The sequence below is a fragment of the Rhipicephalus sanguineus genome, chromosome 1, assembly GCF_013339695.2.
Source record: "Rhipicephalus sanguineus isolate Rsan-2018 chromosome 1, BIME_Rsan_1.4, whole genome shotgun sequence".
Classification (NCBI taxonomy): Eukaryota; Metazoa; Arthropoda; class Arachnida; order Ixodida; family Ixodidae; genus Rhipicephalus; species Rhipicephalus sanguineus.
In genome coordinates this window covers 339630398-339645518 of record NC_051176.1, presented here as the reverse complement: position 1 = coordinate 339645518, position 15121 = coordinate 339630398, and the positions used below count along the sequence as shown (strand labels likewise).

General features: G+C 41.5%; 1 protein-coding gene across 1 annotated transcript in view; it reads right to left on the bottom strand.

The window, feature by feature from the left end:
* Positions 1 to 15121, bottom strand: part of LOC119379608 (E3 ubiquitin-protein ligase AMFR-like) — a 124341-nt gene that overhangs the window by 34445 nt on the left and 74775 nt on the right. The window contains 4 exon segments of the mRNA XM_037648914.2: positions 3331 to 3464; positions 9268 to 9400; positions 12659 to 12699; positions 14440 to 14592. Of these exon segments, the coding sequence (XP_037504842.1) occupies positions 3331 to 3464; positions 9268 to 9400; positions 12659 to 12699; positions 14440 to 14592 (461 nt within the window).

The following is a 15121-nucleotide window of genomic DNA, read 5'->3' as shown; positions in this document are numbered from 1 at the left end:
GAAATGGAATGAATACCAAGAGATAGGAGATGTGGCTGAGGGCTAGATGGAGTGACGAAATCAAGAAAGTCACAGGCATAAAATGGAACCAGCTCACGCAGGACAGAGTGAATTGGAATTTATTGGGAGAGGCCTTTGTCCTGCAGTGGACATAAAATAGGCTGAAAATGACGGTGATGAAATGATATGGTCAATTTGGCATTGACTTTGAGTGTACGATATTGCATCAACAGTGTACTTTGATGGAGCAACTACATTGCATTTTTAGCAATTTGGTGGTTGTGGAATAAGCTCCTCAGTCAATTTCTCAGCATAAATAAACAGAGGATACTGACTTAACAAGGATAATTATATTCTAAGAAATATATTTTAAGAAATAACACAGCATGCATGCAGGACTCTTGCCTCAGGACCAGAAGTTTACTTCTGGGGTGGGGGGGCTCCTACACCCCCTTGCTCAAGTATGCTTGTGTGAGTGTTTGTATGTATGTATGTATGTATGTAGTGTGTGTGTGTATAATCTCAAAATGAAAAAAAAAACTTCATGGGGGGGGGGGGGGGCAATTATTTCCGATTACATCGACACCAGACAGTCAGGACAGTCGGTAAGTCAGGACATCTGGAAGTAACCCAACTTGGGGTTAAGTTTGAATATTTTGTCGAGCTGATAGCAGTGGCGCATGTCAGAAGGTGCAAATTTGTAATTGGCATTTAGTTGGTTTCCATGTTACATGTGTGCACTTTCTTATCAAAATGCATCCGTCATGGCCTGGAATCAAAACATGCCCTTGTGCTCCAGCTCATTCATGACTAAGTAAAACAGTTCTCGTATCATCCATCATCCATGCCTTGTGGCTGTTACAGTAGCGTACTGGTATCACAGGGAGCACTGCGGAAGAAGAAGGAATTTTTAAAATTTCTCAATGACAAATGCAGCGCACTTGTTGCTCCCGTCCATGTCGGCACAGAAAACCACAGTGAGACGCAGCTTGCTGTTTTTGCTGCCCTTACATGTGTCTCCTTTGAAAGCATCCATCTTAGACAGCAACATCTGAAAGAGGTGTCCCGTTTCATCACCATTATATACGGCGTTGTCAATCTAGTTGTTGAGGATGCAGGGGAAGCATTTTTTCACCAACTTCTGCTTAGCCTGCGGCAAGGTCATGGCGCGGGCACCAAGAGACCATTAGTACAGGGCCTCTTCCACCTCCATATAGGAACCTCGTTGAACGCATTTGCGCCTGTTGTCTATCAAGTAGTTTTCTTTGTTGAACTTTTCTGCCAAGCAGATGACTGTCAATGCTGTTGGTTGTGACAGCCCTCACTTCTTCACGGCACTGCACCTCATTTCCAACTCTATAGCAGTATGCTTTCTTTTTGCTGGCAACACTGTGCATTCCCAATAATCAGGGGGCGGATCAGCCTTCTTTCATTTCAGCAGCGAGTCAAACAAGGTGGAGAAACCACATGGACAGGTATAACTTCAAGAAAGCCCACAATGATGACCATAAGCAACTTAACCCATTGGCAGAACTATGCGGAATGAGGGGCCAGCAAGCAATTTGGGAGCAGCAGTGTCAGCAAAGTTCGCACGGTCCATTCATGTTTCCGTACGTGGTGCAGCACAGAGCTATGCGCGCAGCCCATTCATATTTAGCATGGATTCCAGTTGCATGGCAGAATAGTGTACTATGTGCACACAGATTGGGAGTTTGCATTGGTTCCCATGTCATGCCAATATTTGGTGAAATATGTTTGAGCAAGATTGGTGGTGTCTTTGCAGTTGCCTTGGACGGCGTAGTGGAGAAAATATGCATCATGTAGGTTAACCCGCATATGCCCAAACTCAGAAAAAATGACAAAACAAATATTTTTTTTTTCACGAAAAGTGCACTTCTACCCTCAAAAGAAAGCACAAGTTCTTTATTTACTGCCACGTAAATGCAATACTGTTTTTCAAGCCTGTCCTATACATACAGGACACTGGGCATTAGGGATGCTATGTGCAGGTGTGGTAAGCCTTGAAACATTTCACGTGCACACACACAGTGCACTTCTTCCTCTCCATGACGCCTTTCATATAAAGCACGCGTTTGCCCGGAGAAAGCAGTCGGCATTTCGCGTGCACTTCTTCCTCTCAATGACGTCTTTCACACAAAGCACACGTTTGCCTGGAGAAAGCGGTCGGCACGAAGCAGCATGAAAAAAAAAAAAAGCAAGCAATGTCTAGGCTTGCATACGTTGAGAATAAGGCCTGCTTGATGTGCTCTAGGTGGCGCTAGTCATCAGCTAAAGAAATAGCGATGTTAGAGTGCATCAAAGAAGCGTCCTATATGTAGGACACTGGGCATATATGGGTTAAAGGGGTCATGAACCACTTTTCCAAGTAATGATTTAATGACCTCAGTATCGGAGTGTACTGCCTCCCGAATCGATTGCCGCAAAAATTTCTCGAATCCGTCAAGAATCAGCGGAGTTACGGGGGTTTGGCGCACGCTCCCAGCGCTTTCTCTCTTTACTCGTGCCGACGAGCGCACTAGAAGCTAGACAGGGAGGGATGGCATGGGGGAAAGAAGTTACGTCAGCGCGCGTCATGAAACGCGATCGCTCTCCCGCTGTGATTCGCTAGCGCGAGTGCGGCGCCGGCAAGTGGCGGCACCCCGCGGCAAGAAGCGCATCTGATCCGAACGCCGCTCATCGATTTACGTCGGCTATCGGCCAATAAGCATGCTATATCTCTTGCGACGTAACTGACAGAATCCGCGACGTAAACGGACAGACGCCCCGCCCACGATGTAGTAGTTAGAGAACAGTGCATCCAATTTTTATTCTTGAGCATCAAACTATTTTGTTGTTGTAAAGCACAATGAAAAGCATAAACTAAACATTAACACATGAGTGCTTTGAATACAACTACAAACAACTTGTCGTAAGTTTGGTAATACTTGCTCTGGTAAAACCAATTCCTGATGCAGATTCAACACAATGGAAAGTTGGTAGAGTTGGTTCAGATGCATACTGAGAAAAAAGCCTGAGAAAACTACCACAAAAGAAAGACAGAAGAAACAGGACAATGTGCTACGAACAAGTGAATGTTTTCTGAATAAGAACGTCAGTTGTTAGTAGCAAGTCATCCTGTTTTTTCCATCTTCCTTTTGTGGTATTTCTTTCATGCCTTTTCAAGTATGATGCAGATTGAATTGATTGGAATATCTATGCACATGAAACAACACTGTTCCACAGTGAAAATACATGAAAAGCAGGAAAAGTAAGTTTACTCATTTATGCAGGAAAAGTAAGCTTACTAGAGCCACAAAACATTCAACTTACTTGGCTTCCATGTGCTTCACAACCCTCAAGTAGTTCTTGTGTTTTTTGACACGTCTCTGGATTTCATAGAACAGATACCGAAGTTGCATCAGGATCACCAAGCTGGCCATCGAAAGGAAAATGTTTCCCCAGAGCTAGAAAAGAAACAACAAAAAATCAACATTATGGAGTCCCAGTTGGCTCCTTGTGTGCAATGAACACGTGTGATTCTAAAACTTTCTACTTGTGTACTTATGTCTCATGAGCACAATTAATCTCATAATATGAAATCTGCATCTCTTTAAATATTAGCAATGTTAAAATACTTTCATCGTGCAAAGTTTGCACTAAGAGACTGTATATTTCACTTCGCTGAAAGTTTTTTCCTGTGAACCATGGTATGATGCAGACTAGAACATGCTGCTATGAATAGATAACAACGAACAAGTTTAACCCTTAAGATAAACATGTAACCAACGTGGTCACCACATAAACGCGCACACACAAACAAAAAGTAACATTTGCAGCAATTTTCGACATCACTGATCTAAGCACTCTTATTTCCCCTCTCGTTTACCACCTGCGCAGGAGGCAAAGCTGACTGAATGTGCAGGACAAATGCACAAAAAGCATGGGTGCACAACAGAGAAAAGCTGGAATAAGGCAGATTTAGCACATAAGTACACACTAATGGGAGGGTGCCATATATTTCATTACCTAAATCACTCTCTCTTGGCAGTACTTTCTGTGAATACATTTAATAAACTTTGAGAAAAAAAGTTGTGTCTGTAGTTCTGGGATAAGAAATGAAACGACATGCGGATGCCCACCCTGAATGGCAGCACAATTAGCAGTGAGATGTGCGAGCACTTGATAAGCCATGTCCAGAGTTAAAAAGCACTTCAATCATACGAAAATGGTAGGCTTGTGCGATTATTCGAGCACTTCGAATATTCGAACGAATATTACAGTATTCGAATTCGCTTCGAAACGAATTTAAATTCTAGGAAATTTCGAAGTATTCGAAATGAACGAATAAACATATATAAACCGCATGTAACCCCCTGTAAAGGTGGTTTCACTGCAGTGGAGGTGTGCGATACCGTGAATACATCTTTCCAGGAGAAATCCGCACTGCCGCGAAGCACCACTTCAAGTTTAAATGAACATACAGTAAAACCTCGTTAATTCAAAGTCACTGGGACTGTGAAAAATCTAATTAAGCGGGTTTTCGAATGAACCAAACATACAAAAAGCGGATGCAAGGAACTTTGAATTACTGGAAGTAATCAGAGGTGATCGTTTGCTGCTCCTGCTAGTTTGCGGCTACAAGGGTTATGTCTTCCAGCAATACCTGGTCCCAATTTTGCCGCTAAGCCGGGGAAACGGCGGGCCTCGCTGCTGACAGCGCAAGAAAAAAAAAGAGGAAAAAAAGAACGGTCTCGTGGTCAACTGAAATGCGTGCCTGCGGAAAAGACGTGCTTCGCTGCAACACAGTGGTGACACGCGGGCAGCATGTCACCTGCTCCTCGCAGCGTCAGCGCGTCATGATGCGACCATTCGGCCATTCTTTCTGGTAAAATAAAGAATTTGATAATGACCAGTGTGACGGAATTCGCGATGTGGTCTGGGTGGAAAAGATGGTCATTGAAGTTTTCAAACTGTTTTCGAAGTAGGCGTTGCAGGCAAGTACTCCGCCAGCAGTGCAAGTACGCAAATTGCCGGAACAACCACCATTCGGAGGTTCGCATGCATTGCGAATCCCGTCAGACCGCCCTTATTAATTTCGCTATTTTCCCAGAAAGAATGGGTAAATCATGATGCGCTGACGTTGGGAGAAGCATGCGGCATGCTGTCCGCGTGTCACCGCTGTATTGCAGTGAAGCACGTCTTCTTTTCCGCAGGGGCACATTTCAGCTGACCACGAGACCACCTTTTGTTTAATTTTTTCTTGCGCTGGCAGCAGCGAGGCTGGGATGCTTCACTTGTCACTCATTAGTATCGCTCACTGCATTGCCTTGTGGCTCCTAAGGGTCATCGTTTCTGCGGATTTGCGGCTAAATCGGGATCGAGGAATTGACACATGGCACCCAAAGTTTTCGAATTAACCGGGCTGGTACTGACTGCCACTTCAAATTATCCACTGAAATTTACATTTGAAAATACGGGGCCAAGGAAATCCTTCTAATTATGCGGGATTTCGAAATAGCAGAGTTCGAATTAATGAGGTGTTACTGTATTACCCTCACATCGATTCATCATTTTTTTTAAGTTTAAAAGCTTGTTATACCAGCGTATATGCTCTAAGTATAGTAAGTTTTAAAACGTAACATATTTTACAGGTTCATCACTTGCATTCTACCGAAAGTCAAATCCTGCTATTACTCAAAGTTGCTTCCACTTCCATTTGAACCAAAAAGAATGACATATGCATATGCCTTGTTTCAACTTTAAAAATATTGCGCTGGTTAGTTGGGTCATGAAATATATGCTCATTTTTCTTTATATGTGATATAAACTATTCGAATTCGCTTCGAAATTCGCTTCGACCAAATCACTATTCGCTTCGAATTCGCTTCGGACCTAAAATTTACTATTCGCACAAGCCTAGAAAATGGTATTTGTACTTTGTGTATTTTAAATAATGCAGGTTAAGTGTACTAGTACATAATATATTTTTGAACATTTGTAGCAGGATGAATACTCATATAAAGTGGTGACATTTGGTGCAGTGTAATTGTTCTAAGTAGCCAGACACTTCGCTGTGGGGCTGCTGGTACCTATCAAAACTATTTTCTAAATCGGTAGGTGTCCAGTCCTGAAACCAGGCTGATGTCTGGCGAGAGACTTTTGGCTGGAAAACAAGATCTCACTTCAACCATTTGCTCTTAAAACCTCTCTGTTGCTGACCCAGCAATCTGATATGCTTAAAATAAAAGATCATAGAAAGAGCAATACTTGTTATTTAACAGCACAAATGTGCTATACTCCCTCACCTTCTACAGAATAGCTAATTTTGGCTAAGAAGCAGCAGTAAAATTCGAGATTAGGATGTGCACCGATGTAGAATGACCTACACATTAAAATTTATTCATTCATTGTACTATTAGTTTTTACAACAAAGCTTCAAGTGCAACTATCAACATGAGAAACTCCCTAAAACCACAGTTGCAACCCTGAACAAACATGAAATGTCGAATGCAAAGATATACCTTAAGCCAAACATTTTTTTCAATATACTATTTTTCAAGGTATGGTGCTGAAAATTTGGAACATATATATATGCATATGTGCTTATTTCAAATATATGGTCCATTTTTTTTTATCGCCATTGGTTCTAATTTCATGCAAACTTCCTTAAGCTCCTGCCAATTTCAAAAATATCAGCTCTAACAGGACATCAATGGTATGACTCAGGGGATGTCATTAGACCAGCTTTATTGCTCTGGCTACCCTAGAACAAGAGCTGTGAAACTTCAGAAGTTAAGCTCCAGAAGCACCAGTGCAGAGAGAAAGGGAGAATGAAGACACCTGAGTTGCCATACTTAAGCAACAGAGAATGGGTGGAGATTCAATATTTTAATTTGCATCAGAAATCAGTTTCAGCACTTACTGCTTTTCAGAAAGGAATATGAAGCAGAAGGCTCTGATGCATATATCCTCAGCTGCTTATTATGATTCGTAAAGTATGGAAATCATACCACACATGCAGATCCTTTATGAAATAGGTGGGGATGCTCGCATCCCCTCACAAGTTGTCTTCACCGCATGGACTGTGGGCCGGCTTCCCCGCAGGACAATGGTCAAGCCAAAGTTGGTGTAGTTGACGCCATGCTAAAGATGGCGAGGGTTTGCAGGGCCATGAGAGAAGGTCCTTTCTCCCCTTCGCTCTTGGTCCTTGAAGGTGTCGCACTTTCGCTTCCCTCATTCTAGGTTGCCTTGCACGAAGTGATCTTAGGAAAGCAACCTTTGTTCACTTGAACAAGAAGTCTCAGTCACCGCCAATATCTTTACTAGCTGAATTGAACATTGTGCCACATGGGTGATGTGCACATACAGTTGCTTTCCTTCGCCCTACTGCACCAGTCTGTCAAGAGTGTTTTGAGTGTATGCAGCAGGAGCGATGTCACCCGCGACTGGCTGTCTTCTGCACATCATTGTCGGTGCTGCCCAGGACTGTGATTGAGACATCTCAGGCAATAGAGATGTTTGTGACCTCCTAGCTACCTTCGAACCAACATCCACATGAATCTTGCTCACAACCCTCAGCAGCTAGTACTTGAGCCGGCTGCTGTGGCTCTCTTGTGCCAAATGCCATTGTCTTTGAAGAGTCCTGACCTGGAGTCATGTCACCGAGCCTGCACACAGGCCGCCTGTTGCAAATAAATGGTGCAAATAAATGTCCTTTTGTTGGTCTGCCCTACGATATACTGTGTCCTTTGTTCCTTGAACATGAGAGACCCCACAAAGGGAACATACGAGCAAATGGCTTGAGCACTATGCCAACTGCTTGTAGTGCTCACAACAGGCAGAAAGAGAAGTTAGTCGAGGTTACCACATCGTCAATCAGTGGACAGGAGACGAAGACCTCACAAATGGATAGGATCAGAGAGCCACGCACTATCTGCTGCTGTCGCCTAGCTTAATCACAGCTGATTCTGGAAAAAAGATGTGTTACAGGAAAACTTTGCCCAGCATTCAGTGACACTTCTTCCAAACAACCAACCACCCCAAAATTTTACTCGTGTGCTTCGCTTCTTTACTAATTGGTTCCAATCAGGAAGAGAGTTGCGAGCCACAAAAATTATATGCGGTGCCACCGCAAACAACTTGTAGCATGTACATAGGGTGTTGTGTATAGAATCTCCTTGAGCTGTGGTGCTTGCTATGTGGGTCGAGCCGACAGATGTTTGAACAATCACCTGCGAGGGCATGCCAGCAATGTTAGAAATGGAAGGGACAGTTTTATAGCCATACATTGAAGCATATGCACCTGAGCCCCCCCTTTCCATTAAAATAAGGTGTTCATGCACACGGGCGACAGCACCCACATTGTTGTATAAGCAGCCCACATGGTACATGAACAATGCCCTTGCATAAGTAAGCCACTGTTAGCCTTATCCCAAAGAGAGCTGGCATTGCTGAAAGACACCAGCACTAACGGTGCTGGCAATGAGGCGGTGTTTTTGTATGTAGCATTCACATTCCTTGATCTGTTATTTTTTTTTCTGCTCTTCCTATAAGACGTCTGTAGGAAACAACCTTCAGTTGCCAATAAGTGCTCGTCTTCATCATCTCTGCGTCATTGTTCTGCTTCATGCGACACTGAAGATACAGCCACACTTAGAAGTACTGGTGCCATTGCCTTGCGACACTTATGTCAATCAGAGCAAGCAAATTTGTAATTGCACCAAACATGTTCAACATAGGTATTTGCTGAAGCAAAGGTGTCAGTAGCAACAATAACAAGTGCACACTAAAACTCTTTCTTCTTCTTCTGCGAGACAGCGACACAACACAAACGTTTCTCAGACATTATGGTTCAAGAAAGTATCAAGATGCTGCTACCAGCAAGCATTCTGTTAAAGCATGGCTCTTGTGGCAATTACAACCACAGCAACAAAAGTGTGGCTGCAGGTTGTCATTGGGATGCCACAACGGAAAGACAACTTCCATTAACACATAATGTAGGCCACATATTGAGTGCAAGCATCATAAGTCAAGTTCTTATTGGGTAAGTGAAATGCTAAACGCAAGCTTCCTTTTTTGCCTACTTCTATTTCGATTAAGTTCATAACTTTTGTTTGCCTACATCAACGTCATTTTTTTCCCTGCATACACTTTGAGACCACACGAGGAACTTGTCATTGTGCAACACTTAGTACTTAAAACATATTAAGGCCCATTTAAATCAGAATGCTGCAAGGTGTAAAACAAGTAAAAGATGAAGACACACACCAGCATGTGGAGATCATGACAGAAATCGATGGCAAGGGCTGTCAACTCAAAGCAGAGCTCGGCATAATACACATACGCAGCACGATTTTCCCACACTTTGTCACAGTGGATATCCCATAGGTGGATCCCATACCTACGACGAGATAAAGCCAATGTTAAACACTCCTGAATCTTATCGATGGTAAAATTATGCTGGTACTTTGAATAATAAGAAAAAATGTTCACCCTACGAGCTTACAGAGTCTCATAACATTTCTATTGGCAAACAGTACATTGTATCATTCAGTTCTTGGAATAAATCTACAATAAAGCATACCATGTAGCCTTTGCTTGACAAGTTCAAATTGTACATATATATTCACAACAGAACTGCATGCATTAATGCACAAAGATAAATATGTATAGATGTTCGCTGTATGAACCCTTTCCCAACATTTAGTCACAAGTGTTACAAATGCATTCATTCAAAAAAAAAAAAACAAAAACAAAACGTGGTGCTGTTCCTAAATCGTGATTGCATGCCGAAGGTGTTAGTGTTCCAAGTGTGGAATACAAGAGTTAACAACAGCCTTCTTTTAATAAAGTTGTTGCCCTCTCTTGCTCTCAGTTGGAGGATATAGAGACAAAAAAAAAAAAAAATACTTTTGCACAAAATGTATGTCATTAAGCAGAAAAAAAAAAGTATGAAATTGAAGTCTATATGTCACCTTGTTTGTCACCTGGTATTTGTCACCTGGATCTGTCACCTGGTATTTTAATGCCAGGTGCGAAAAAAAGATATGTCTTCTTTCATTGGCATCTGTAACCTAAAATATCCAGCACTCTTTCTTTTTTTCTTTTTCAACATTTAAAATCTACATTACTATGCCTGTGACTGACTCGCAAGTTTCACTTTTATGTAGAACATGGCAGGTACTGCTAAGACTTCTAGTACAGTAGAACCCCGCTGATACGTTTTTGAAGGGACCGTAGGAAATAAATGTAAGAGACGGGAAACGTAAGAGCCGAAAAACAGGAAAAACGACAAAATATTTAGTGGTACAGAATTTTATTTCAGTGCTTACGAGCAGCACGAAAATTCGCGCGCTCAGCCGCGATCTAGTCGATGGATAGAAACGCGGAGCTGGGGATGGCCTCATCCACAGAAATGTAATCAACGTATGTGATTTTTTTAACACCAACAGCTGTAGGCATGAAAGAACTAAGCACACGCAATCACAATCAGCGCGGCGAGTCCGACCGCGAACCGCGCGCACGACCATGCGAGCTCTAACCAGCTCGAACTCCTCCCGTCTAAAGTCCCTAGATTTTTCCCTCCCGTCCTCCGACAAATAACGATGATGATGAGTCTACGCCAACGCGATGGCAGAAGTGAATGCCAATTTCGAAGGCCTTGCTTTCGCAAGCAATTACGTCATAGACGCCATGTTTGTGCAATACAAGTCTCAAAGGCTATGCTTTTGTCAATAGTAAATGCCAATCTCGAAGACCTTGCTTTCGCGAGCAATTAAGTCAGAGACGCCATCTTTGCAATACGAATCTCGAAGGCCATGCTTTTGTTTGCATCAATAAAAAGACCTTGTTGCTTGCGCCTCTCATGCAGCTAATATTACGGTCAAACCAGGCCAAGCTGCGTGAAAATGCACCATGGCCGCTCTCTTCAGTAGTCACTCGGTCGGCTCCGAGCGCACTTCGCGACGTATCATACGGGAACAGTCCGACAGTTACGACGCAACAGCGGGGTTCCCAATACATTGTATCCTATGGGAGCTATGCCGGGACCGGCGGAAAACGACGTAACAGCCGGGAAAACGCAGCAGTGAGGAACGTAACAGCAGGGTTCTAGTTTGAATATGCTGGAAGACGTCAACATTCAAAGTAGGCAGAAATCCTCCGGTGGAGCACACTTGGAATTTTTTATTTAAAATGTAAACAATTTACAGCATTAGAACAATGCACAACAAATTTTAAGTTATGTCTTGTAAAAACTTCACAAATATAGCAGCGCACATAAACTGTGACATTTCACCTTCTCGTGGTGCATGATTCAGTGTTAAAAACCAGCACTTTCTTTCTCGTTTTTAGCAAAAACATGTGCAGGCTTGCTTCTCTTATACAGGTGACAGAATAAAAAGAAAGTCAAGTTGAAAATAATGGCCAGTTGCTTTTTATTCAACTAGTGCTCAACTGCACACTAGCAAATGTCCATGCTCAATGACACATACCTGGCTTGTTTAAAGAGCACACATGATATCAAGTTTATTCTAGCATAGAATTTTGGATGCAAATATAAACAAATTTTCACTAGGGGCTTTTATCGTTCGCTGCAGCTGTGGTAGAGCTGTATAAGTGCCTGCACACAATTTCTAAACAAGTTACCAAGAAAAAAAAAAGTGTTCTGCACAAGAACCATAGGTCAAATATTAATGTGGTGTTCCCAATTTAAACCTTGCTTTCTTAAAGTAAACCATTACAGAAGTTAAGCATGCATGGGTTATGGCACTATCCAATTTGCAGCTACATTTTAGCACGCATAACTAAGCGAAATCTCATTCAATGAAAACGAAATACAAAGATTGCTCAGAGAACATACAGAAAGCTCTTCATGCTGTGTTTTATGTAACAACAATGTGAGCTTAATATTCAGTTACTTTTCATATTATTTTACATGACAGAGCACAATCCAGTAAATGTAAAAAAAAAAGAAAAAAACCGAAGGATGTTATGCAATTATCAAAGGGAACAAAATTCGCAAAATGTTGTTTACACAGAAGAATACATATTACACTAACATCGCCACACACAATTCTGGACAGGCAAGTAGCACTATACAACAGCAGGAGCTTTGCACATGACAAAGTTAATGCTAGTGGCTATAAGAATGCGTTTAGTGCTTATGCTTCCTGAGCCAACATCTGCTATCAGTTTGTTGGAAGTTGTTTGAGCTAAGAAAGTGCTCCTATTACTTGCCAAAACTGGTGTTGTAATGAGCAAAAGTGATACATACACATTTCCATGTTTACTTTAGTGGCAAATTACCCTGGTGGAACACACCTTCAGCACAGGTAACTGAAGTGATGAGCTGTACTAAGAAATGTGCCAAAGCTTACAAATAAAAACATTTCAGTCTTAGTATTTACTACTAGTTAAATGCTAGAAAAGTAACGACAAATATCACTGAGTATACCAAGGTAGCTATCTGGGCTCGTTGGTAGTCCATCTTTAAGAATAGCAAGAGCACACTGGAGATGATGCTATCTGAAGTGCACTTTTACCGTTCTTAAAAAAAAAAAAGGTCAATGAGTAGGAAAAAAATGGGGCTGCCTGAAGTTCTAAAAATTTGCTGCGGACTGGCGACGTGCAAGGAACATAAGAAAAAACTGGTACATACCTCACTATCACGTACAATGTTCGTACTGTGACGAGTGAACACTGCAAGAGAACAATATCAATGTTTTACTCAGACTAGTATGCACATAGTTCAGTTATAGAGCTGCATTCTGAGTCAGTCCTGTAAGGCATGAACTTCAACGCCTGCCTGTTCAATACATACCAGAAGTTGTTTAACCCTTTGAGGCACTATGTGCACATTATTGTACACCACTTGTTTTTGCTATTTGTATCAACTAGGGGCTAAGAAAGAGCAAGATATATAGAGCTTTGAATGAATTGAACCACCTGCATAATAAATTTGTTTTTAATTAACTTCATTTTGCAGTGTACTGTTGCATATGATCACTTTGCTGACGGCACTACCACGTTCAATGTGCCACTTCCTATGATCCATATGAAAAGTATTTTTTCTTTGCTCAAAATGGACATAACCAAAAATGAACTTGCACTATATTTCTAGCCTGAGTTTCATTCTATTTATGCCAAAATAGAGCATCAATGACTTCAGAATAAATAAATATTTAATTACAACTTAATTAGGATTAGTTACTAAAACACACATAAATTAACATATTATGACATTATTTTTGTTGCAATAGAATACTGAGTGCCTTGAAATAACGTTGTATCAATCTGACACATTTACAGAAAGTTCTTCATAGGTGGCATCTGAAAGGGTTAAGAGAGTGAAAGTAATTACTGATGTAGATAATGTGTATAGCTCACTAATCACTGTTCAGTACATGAGTATCCAAAACATTGTCCATAGTAAACTTGAATGACCTTTTCATTGTAACTCAGCTCAGAAAAGTTCAATACACTGGTGTCCAGTTTTTTTAACGTTTTACTGTGGAGGCTTTTACAAAATAACTACAGAATAGCCTCCAACAGCTGCCAGATACACAAGAGACTCACTAAAAGAGGCCCACAACAGCTGCATATTTCATGCCACAAGATGAAATCCATAACACATTTATCACACATTAACGTAGAGCTTGGTACCTCTTGGATTTTGAACACTTCAACACAAAATGCCCTTAACGTGATGTTTATTGAAATCAATGTTTTGTGCAAGAGAAAGTGTGAAATAAAAGCTGTCTTTAAAAAAAAAGATAAGAGCTGCAGAGAGTATACTGTAGCTCTACCATGCTGTAAAAAACAGAAATGGTGCATGTAAGCAATTTGGAGGCCACCATCACTACAGTAACAAAAAAAATTGCACCTGACAGTGATGCGAGAACACGTCCAGTTAAAGTGTATTGGAAGTAGACAACGCTTGTGAAACTAAGGAATTGTGCCAAAAAGAATACATAACCATGGTCGCACAGAACAAATAATAAGGCAGAAAGTAAGCCACATAAAATTTTTGTGAGAAAGCATTCTGTGAGATGTACACCATATACCTAGGATGAACCCTTAGGCACAGCAAAATCATCTCGGACACACTTTAAAAGCAGCATGCTTACACATTGTGTTTTTCTTCACTGTCTTTTTATCCACTTAAAAAGATCCCTCTGACAACTTAATTAAGGCAACCATGCTAGGACTGTTCTGCCACTGTGTCACAATATTTGCAAAGCTGCTTTGAAAAGCTTTCCAAGTCATTTGCTGCCAAAAGGTCTGCACAACGGTGTGGTATAGCTATACCACACCACAGCTATACTATAGCTAGTATAGACCACAAGTACCCAGGAGAGATTTATCATTACAAGGTAATAAACGTACAATGGTAAATGAGACCAAATGGCAAAAAGTAAACAAAAGGAAGTAAAAGCTCACCTCAGCGGCCATAAAAGCAAATGTGTTGGCACCTGCATGTAAGCCCACCACAACACAAACTGCAAAGAGGCCTAATGAAAGGATCAGGATGCCACACAGCAGTGCAAGCAGGCGTATGTGTGTCAACTTTGGTGTGGTTGGTGAAAATGATAGCTGCATTGAACAAAGCAGGAGAAGAAAAAGGTTACTCCAAGAGCACAAAGCAAAATGATGAAATCTTGGGAAATTTTCAGAGCACTGATACACGGGCATACACACTGTCCAAGATTTTAAACGTTGCAGTTCTGCCAGAAAAAACGACTGACAGCAACAGCTAGGCATTAGAATACGGCTGAACCTCATCATAACAAAAACACATCGCCCAAGGAAGTACCTGCATTATATAAAATATTCATTACAAGAATGCATCGTAGCTATCGGTGGGCGAAAAAAAGGCACGATCCGATTTATGAGACATAAATGCAAGCGAGGTGCCTTTGATGGGTCAGCAAAAGGCCTTGTATAGGTTTCGATGACTCAGTGACATTTTGCAGTGCTGACACAAGGCTCGGAAAACACCATAATTTCCTTATCCATAAGTTACTTTCATATGCTCTCCACCACTGTAAATACATAAATGTATGAACACTGTTATCACATGTGATCAACACAATGAGCTGCCAACACTGATAATTTAACCAAG